General features: G+C 42.2%; 1 protein-coding gene across 1 annotated transcript in view; it reads left to right on the forward strand.

Annotated features, from left to right (window-relative positions):
• Positions 1–7,770: 7,770 nt before the first annotated feature.
• Positions 7,771–9,242, forward strand: part of Il1f10 (interleukin 1 family member 10) — a 3,227-nt gene continuing 1,755 nt past the window's right edge. The window contains exon 1 of the mRNA XM_021195060.1: positions 7,771–7,824. Coding sequence (XP_021050719.1) covers positions 7,793–7,824 — 32 coding nt within the window. The 5' untranslated portion in view covers positions 7,771–7,792. The remainder of the gene's footprint in view (positions 7,825–9,242) is intronic.

Genomic DNA, 9,242 nt, shown 5'->3' on the forward strand with positions numbered 1-9,242 from the left:
AAAGAGAAGCATGTGCAGTTACTTTATTATGATCAAAACTTTATTTCTCCACTCTTTCCATTTTCCTCCTCAGAATTGACACCAGCTTTTCACTAACCCCAATAGCCTATTTAAATGCTGATCATCCTTCACTTGTTAACTGTTACCTGTCCCCAGAAGGGCGATGCCCTTTCGGCCATAGCTGCATCTCCCACCTGCACATTAGGATGTTTCTCATAGTCCTACCTAAAACATTGGGGACTAAGAGTGAAAGCAAAAGAGGGGGTCCATATCAGAACCCCAGGTATTTAGCTGTAAAACTTGTCAGGCCAGCTTGACAGGTTAACAGTTTGTAGAAGGACCAGCAAGGAGGTAGCCAGGACAGAAAAGGCAACCTTTGCTTGTCCTAGAACCTTCAGTCCAGACGCATCTAAGCTCCCTGAGCAACAGGCAGCACCATTTCTACCACAGGCCTCTCAGAGATCCTGAGGATGCAGACCCTGGGACACTGACCTCAGTTACCAGACTGGGTTTCTGCACACCCCCTTCACACTGCCTGACTGGAAGTTCGTCTCATGGTGCAATCCTAATTTGGGACACTGTACCCATCCCCTCCACCTACAGAAATCATTCACTTTTCAATGTCACCTCCTATAGGAAGTATTTGAAAAGATGAGAGTCTTGATCATTTGCTATGAGAATACTCTGTGCTTATCTCCCTGTAAAAAGTTGGCTTGGGGTCTCTGGCATGCATCTGACCTTAAGGTTGGATCTGCACCAATATGTTTTTAAGCACTTGACATAATGCTTCGCAAAATTTCGGAACATAGTTTGTACAGAATGTGGAAACTCACAATTCTGGGGCATCCATTCACTTCCCTCCACCCACAGAAACCCTTGTAAAAGAGTAGTTCGAATCCCAACTCATTCTTGAAGGCCATCTTTTGTAGGGTGACAGAATTTAAAAATACTTTATCCCAGGGAAGCTCACACTTCCAAATCCAGAGTGAAAGAAGAAATAGAAAACACACTGGTGGTGGTGGTGGTGTCGTTGTAATGGTCACAGTAAAGGGAGGCACCATGGCCTGAGAAAGTCAGGCATCACAGCTATTCAAGTGAAAACTACCTACTACTGGTTTTAGATTTCTGTAATTTTAGTAGCAGCCAGAGGCCTAGGGCCTGAGGCCTGGGGCCTGGGCCTATATTTTCAGAGAGAAAATGTTCACAGGTGGGATCTTGTCAGCTGCAGACACCGAAGATCAGAAACGCTTCATGTCAGGTCATCAGGGAAGAGACAAAAGTAACTGATGGACTTTATCCTGAAAAAGCAAACTACAGCCCACCTCATGCTTAAAGCACTCAAAGGTCTGCAGGCACAAGAATACATTTTGCTTTTTATTATTATAAATTACCTGGATAATAGTTTTGTCTGAATTATCTCCCAAATATTAACCATAAAAATAATAAATTCCATTTGTGCTTCTTCCAGGGGCTATAAAGCCCCTGGTCTTAAAGTTGTTGGGGCAAAGCCTGGCCTTTGAAGTAGTTACTTTTGAAGATGCCATGCCATACACTTGGCCACTTGGAGAGAGTCTAATGTCACATCTAAAGGGTTACTCTGACGCTCTTCTTGCTCATATGCCCTTGGCTTACAGCTAAGTATGGCCTCAGCTAAACTATAAAGTTCCTTGGCAACAGAGATGGTACCCTATGTGTCTTTGACACAGCAGCATAAATGCTTGGTGAACATTACGGATTGCCTGACAGGACACCTCACACTTTGGTACTTTCAACAGAGGGATACAAACTTGTGAAGAACAATGAAGAATGAATATTGGCAATGAAAGCAAAAATTGGTTAACCCAATTCTAGCTCTGAAATCACTTTCAGGTAATGGGAAGTCTTTTTGTTTTGTTTATTCACTTTACATCCCAATTGCTGTCCTCCCTCCCAGCTCCCCCAGCACCACAGTCCTTTCCCCCTCCCCTCCTCCTCTCAGAGAATGGAGATCCCTCCTGGATATTCCCCCATCATGACACATCAAGTCTCTGCAGGGCTAGACACTTCCCCCACTGAGGCCAATCAGGGCAGCCCAGCTAGAAAAAACATATTCCACAGACAGACAACAGCTTTTGGGATAGCCCCATTCCAATTGTTTAGGATCCACATGAAGGCTAAGCGGCACATCTGCTACATATGAATGAGGAGGCCTAGATCCAGCCTGTGTATGTTCTTTGGTTGACACTTCAGACTCTGAGAGATTCAAGGGTCCAGGTTAGTTGACTCTGTTGGTCTTCCCATGGAGTCCCTGTCCCCTTCCAGCCTACAGTCCTTCCCCTAATCCTTCTCCTTCTCACTTCCATAAGAGTGTGAGGAGTCTTTAAAAACATGAAGCATTTTATCTCCCCAGGGAAACACATGGAAACAAAAGATTGTGAAAGGTAATTCAAAGAAAAAGAAAAAAAATAACAAGGAATAAGAATCTTGTTTCCTCTGAAAATGCTTAAGAATGTGGAAAACATAAACTGGATTCTAATAGAATGCAATTGGATTGTAATGAAAACCTATCAGAGTTCTGAAATAGCTTTCACTACCTTGTGCAAAATAAATATCTCTTGGCATATGTGTTGTTGGCAAATTTTGTTGTTAGTTTAAAGCCAAAAGGATAACAACAAAATAGCAAAAACTGGGTCTCAGCCTCATTTATCTTTTCTCATTTCTTGTTCTGTGGTCATCTGGGTCTTAAGCTGACACCCCACCAATTCCTCATCAAGTCCTTTGTGGAAATTTGCAAATGTCCCAAAAAGGAGAATTAGAATAAGTCAGATAATCTCCAGAGAACATTCTGTCCAATTCTTTATCCCTAGTGATGGATGAGTAAAGGATGTATAACAGATGGATAAATGAACTGATGTACAGATAAATGAAGGAATATGTACATGGTTAGGTGGATAGATAATTTACTCAACAGATGAGTGGAAGGATGAGAAATAGAGGGGCAGATGGGCAGAGGCATGTAAAGTCCACTGGAGAACTGAGTCTCTTGACCCTGCACTGTCCAGGGTCCCATATCCCTAGAAGCCCAAGGCCCGTGGCTCCTGGGCCATCCCCATGCAAACCTAAGGCTAATATGTTCTACAGCTGAGCTTCCTTACATACTGTGTCTCAGTACGTTTGTATCAACTAATCAAATCTGAAAAGCAAAGAGTTCCTTCTGATCTTCCCAAACAGAGCCACACTCATGATGACATCAGCCCCTGCTTCATTGTGGTTCTCTGGATGCATCTGGCTTCCATCAGCATAATCTTTCTATTCTTGATCCTTCTGACATCTTCAGGTCTCAGACAGAACCCCATGGAGCATCAAAGATGTTTGACCCCAGCATTGTTTACCTAGCTGCAAAACCACTAATAACACAATGACAGTAGCTACAGAGACAGCAGGTCAGTGTCTGGCCTCTGTCAAGGCTTTATGAGTGACTCTCTCCCCTTCCCGCAAATACTCATTAATCTCCCCACCTCCTTATTATTTGGACTGTGTTGAAGATATTATGAAATCTCTGGGCCCTTCTTCCCTGATCTAGAGCCAATTACAGATTGCTGTAGGTTTGACCCACCCTGACCGGACATTATAAACACAGTGCTGGTGCCCTGAAGAAAACAGTTGGAGACTCCAGGCATTAGAATCCAGGCTCCAGGATCTACAGGTCAGTGGCGACAGTTGGTCTCTCTGTGTGTCTCTTACACACACACACACAACACATACACACACACAACACAACACAACATACACACACATACAACACATACACACACATACACACACAAACACACACACACACACACACACACACACACAACTTTTCTGTAATATCTCTAAAATGCTCAGGCTCTAGGGAAGAAGAAATGCCTTTTAGAGAATGTGGTGTGATATTCTATAAGTCTAGGAACACTTGATAGAATTTAATGAGAAGTATAGATTAGGTCAAAGCAAGGGTATTACATATTTGGAACCACAGATTTTTGAAAGTCATCTCAAAAGAAATTATCTAGGCCAGAGATATTCAAATAATGTTTTGTTTGTGACATATGGAAGCTCCATGGAGACATTCTGTGATTCACATCAATAGACAATAGGGATGCCACCAAGGTGCTAGTGTGTTCATCACCCCATCATCTATCATACATCTAAATGGTTTCTTTAAAAACAATCTCCTTGTGAAACTTAAAATAGCCTTGAAAATATAATAATCTTGTCCAACCTCTCATTTCAATGGGAATAGATTGAAGGTCTAGGGACCAAAACAAAAAAACAAAACAAAACAAAAACACCAAAAAAAAAAATTACAAAATGAATGAGTAGCCAAGTTACTTCTAGAATCCAGTCTTTCAGTCAAAGCTTGATCCATACATATCCGTGTTCTGATCTTAAGGTGCTGTGTCTGTCAATTGTATAGTTGGATAGAGGTACAAATGAGCTATATACATCATGCTTCAAGATTTCAGGATCTTATCACTTTTATAAAGCAAACAATTTGTCTTAATGCACACTAATAAACAATATAGCAAAGTTTAACAGGAGTTGAGAGTACTGTTACAGAAGTGAAGGGAAGAATTTTGTTATGTGGAATCATGCATAGTTTGACATAGAAAGAACCTTGGCAACCACATAATCTAATACATGAACCCAAGAATTTGGCCTGTGTTTTTAAGATCCCATTGTCAGCTGTTATGTAGTTGAACAGACAAGATACTAAGCCCAAGTATAGTGAAGCCATGTGATCTTAATAGGAGTGGCAGGAATGGTTGGTGATGACGAGGGGTGGATTTTGAGCAGGAATACCAAAAGCAATGCTGTCTGTGCCCTTGGAGAAAATTAGCATGAGTCCTTGAAAGAGAAATGAGATGCTTTGCACAAGCAACCTAGGGCCAGATGGTGTCAAAATAGGTGGCCACTGTGGACTTTAGAACCAGGCAGGAATGGGTTCAAAGATGTACTTTACATAGGTTAGGTTTGATTGAAGGTTTGGCAACCAGGAGGACTAGCATGTTTACAATGGTGACTCAAAACAAACACAAGGTTGTACTTTAAAGAAATAATCTCTGAAAAGAAGGGAGGTATATTTTCAGTGCCAGCAAGAGGAATATTACAAGAGTGAGAGGAGTAGATTTGAGAAAAAGAAGTGGTTTGGGGAGGAGCAGATGCTTACCACACCCTTAAACACACTTGAAATGACACCCAAAGATGAGTGCTGTGGACTGCTGAAGCTCAGCCTGTGGCTGGGAGGCAATAAACCAAATTGCTCATGACAGCTGTAGAAGATATTCCATAGCATATAAAAATGAAAGTGCTTGGGATATTCTCTTACAATTCACAGCCTTATGAATGACTGGAAGGAAAAGAACTCTACAATGTGCCTGTGACTGCTCATACTTCCTCTGCCACAACTAAAAGAGCCTTGGGATTTGGCTCAGAGGAAACCTCATCAAACAGGCTTGCCTCGAGGCTGTGCTGTTATTCGTCTACCTGAGACAGAGGAATTCACTATTCTTTTATACTCCAAGTGTGGTCTGGGGACCAGCAGCATTATTAAGATCTGGTTGCATGTTTGAAATGCAGTCTCAGATTTCATCCCAGACCTAGAGAACAACACTCACTATTTTAATGAGGGTACAAGATTAAGAAATATGCATTAGAGGATAATTGGCTAAATAGGTAAATGTCATGCAAGCCTGAGGTTCTGAGTTTGAATCCCTAGAACCCACACAGTACCCATACAGTAGAGCACATCTATAATCACAGTAGGCATAGGATGAACTGGGAGGTGAATCAAGAGAATCTCTCGAAGCTATGGGCTGGCCAGCCTCCCGTGCACAGTAGTAAATAAGGCAGGGACCAGTACCTGAAGTTGTCCCATTACCTTCACATATACACCATGCATGTGTGTACTTGTACTCACACAGACAAACACATACACACATGCACACATACGAAACTCAAAGATTAAGGACAATTGGCTTGACATATCAGTTCCCAAGCCTGGCTCACTGCTTGTAACACTTCAAGCAGTATTGAATAGGATAGGCGAGAGAACAGTTACCGAATGATTCAGAAGTGGGGGCATGCTTTAGGGCCTGTGACTTTAACCAAATGTTTCATACTTTTAAATAATAACACTTAGATTACAAAATAAATTTACTATAGGAGAATGTTAAGAACTATCAACAACCATTGACTATCCTGTCAGCCACACATGAGTGTTATAACAAGCACCAGCCGTCCTTGTCCACATGTGTGTGTCTCTACACAGCTATGAATTTAATTGGGATAATAATGTGCACATTTTTTATGGTCTGCAGTTTTCACTTCATGTATTTGAAATGTTTGTGTCACAAATGTCATCTTTAAGGAGCATATCCTTATTTCCTGGATTTATCATTCCCCTTCAGCCAACTGGTCATTGACAGTATTTCCAACTTTTCAACCTTGTAAAAATAACTAATTGAACTATTTTATAACTAAGCATTTGGGCAATCAATTACCTCTCCCTGGAATGGGGGCAACAGCACATGCAAGCACGTGGAAGCCAGGATGCTGCTGTCTGGTCCCTAGCCCTGTCATTCATGCAGAACCTCACTCTCATCTGTGCCCTGTTATCCTTCACTCTCAAGTCTTTTTCCCAGTGACTTTTAAAGGCAACAGAATCATATAGCCAAGAATGAAAGCTACTTGGTCTACGGTTGTGTTTCTTATAACACCAGTTCAGGGATCTCAGTGACACTGAGGTAGTCTGCATTCCAGCCATCATCCTTAACCTCACATCCTCCTTATAAGCCTCCCTCGGTATCACTTCATACATCTCCCAGTCCTGTTTCTTTCTGCCTACAGTCTTCTTTTCTATTTCATTTTCTGCTTTCTTCCACAATCATTTCTCCCCCCCCCCTCCCTTTCTTGCTTGGCAAGAATCAGATCTACTCTGGAAGCCTCAACCCTGATCATCCCAGCATTTACTTTTACAAACTGTTCTGCTTTGGTCTGTTCTCTGTTTCTTGTGTGCTGTTCTGGATTAGACATTCCGGGTGATCATTTCAGGGAGGAGCTCTGAGACAGGACGGTCCTCCAGGAAGGAACACAGTCCTGTGAGGAAAGCTTTGTGGTTTGGGGTTATCTAGGTCAGTGTCTTCACTTCAGAGCGCTCGTTTTCTAAAGCTCGAGTTTCTGTATCTCAATCCTGTTCTGATTTTCATCCTTCAAAAAGCATAATGGGGGACGTTTGGACAGGCTCCCCACATGGCTCAGGAGTGATGCTTCCTAACCTTCTGACTCTGCCTGCTCTCCCCGGCTGAGGGGTTCTTCTCTACTCCCTGGCTGAGGGACTCTTCCCAATGCGCTGAGTGCGAAGTATCTTGCTCCCTGCTATAAGGAGGGCAGATCAGGGTGACCTTCTTGCAGGCCAGGTTGGAAAATGGGACAGGATCTGTCCTGAGGTTATCCCAGGACACCCACCCCCCAAGCCTGGGAAGTGAGCTATTTGGGTGAATCTGTTTTCTAGAGTCTTCCTAGACTTCCTAGAACCAGCTTCAGTACACAAGGCAAAACCCTATCTAAAGACCAGGAATAAGGAAAAGATGGACTGCCTGCAGCTGGGAGAGCTGAGGAGACCTTTGCGGATTCTGTAATACTTAGGGGTAGGGAACAGCTTGTGACTGGGTAATTCTGAGCCCTAGCATGTCTGCCCCCAAATACACTCTGTTTTTCTGAAAGCCTTTTTCTTCTTTGCCTCAGTGAAGACCAGACACTCCCAACTGCAGGAATGTGCTCTCTTCCCATGGCAAGATACTACATGTAAGTAATCTTGGTGATCTCTCAGTCAAGGGGCCTGGAGATCAAATGAAAAGGGAAAAGGCTGAGTCAAAGGAACAAAGCTCCCTCTAGCCACAGAAATCTCAAACATTGAATAATAGATCTTCATCTTCGTCAATCGCAACAGCCCTCTTTCCTAGTGGCAGAATGAAACAACTGTAAGAGTGGTATTGCTTAGTCCATTTTACAGACCTGGAAACTCAAGTTCCATGAGGTTATACAATTTTTCTCATGCCATGCAATTACCCAAAAGCAGACAGTGTGATCAGACTTCCTGTTCTCTGAACTGATATAGCTAGTTCTTAGAAAGCTCAAACAATCTTGAGTCCCAAGGACAGCACCTTTATGGTGACATGGATCAAAAAAAAAAAAAAAAAAAGAAGTCTCACTAGATAGCCCTGGCTACCCTGAAACTCTCACTATGTACATTTAGGTGATCAGGAACTCACAGAGATCGGCCTTCTAAGTGCTGGGATTAAAGTATGTACCCCCACACCTGCATCTTTGACAATAACTGAGTGGTATCTAAATGCTTCCAGTGGGTAAACTGTTAAGTCCCAGTTCCCTAAGTCTGAGAAAAATGCCAGGTGGTGAGATCTGTGCAGACCTTTGTTCTTAATGTACGAGTGAGCCTGCTTTAAAATCAATACACAAGCTGTTTTTGCTATTGCTAACTGTTGCAGAGACAGAAAAGGCTCCCAGAAGTGATGGCTTTGGTCCAGAGTTCTGCTCTCAAACTCATCATGAGCTCTGAAAGCAACTGATGGACATCTCTGAAATCAGCTGGGCAACTAGGCTAATACCAGGCATAACTTTAATGTTTCACACGCATGACAGTTCCTCCCCAGCTGCCCTGGTACATACTTACCCTCCCAGGCACATCATTAGACCCATAGGTATAACCAGTGACTAATCAGGCCCTGGTCTAGTTCTAAGTTGGCCTCCTATATGAGTTCCACCCAGAGTGTACCTCACCATGGCCGGAGTGGGCCCAGAGTCTAGGGACATAGACTTTTCTGTTGTCCAGTTTCTGATTTGTGAATTTTCTACAAAAAGTTTCTTTTTTAATTTTACAAAATCAAACCACAGCTGCTACATCTTCAGTTCCTTCATTAATTAGTGTTACCATTTAAAAATAAAATAAAATAAATCAAGCTCAGAAACACCATGGATAGGGTTCATTGTATCTCCTGGGTACCTGAGCCTCAAAGCAACTTCTCAGACAGCCATGAAAACATCCTCAATTACCTCATGAGAAGACAATATTGTCAATTCTGGAGCCTCTGATAATCCTGACCCTAGGAAGCTTTGGGATGAAACAATTTCTTTTCTTTTTTTTCTTTTTTTTTTTTTTTTTTTTTTTTTTTTTTTTTTTTTTTTTTTTTTTTTTTTTTTTTTTT

The sequence above is a fragment of the Mus pahari genome, chromosome 3, assembly GCF_900095145.1.
Source record: "Mus pahari chromosome 3, PAHARI_EIJ_v1.1, whole genome shotgun sequence".
Taxonomy (NCBI): domain Eukaryota; kingdom Metazoa; phylum Chordata; class Mammalia; order Rodentia; family Muridae; genus Mus; species Mus pahari.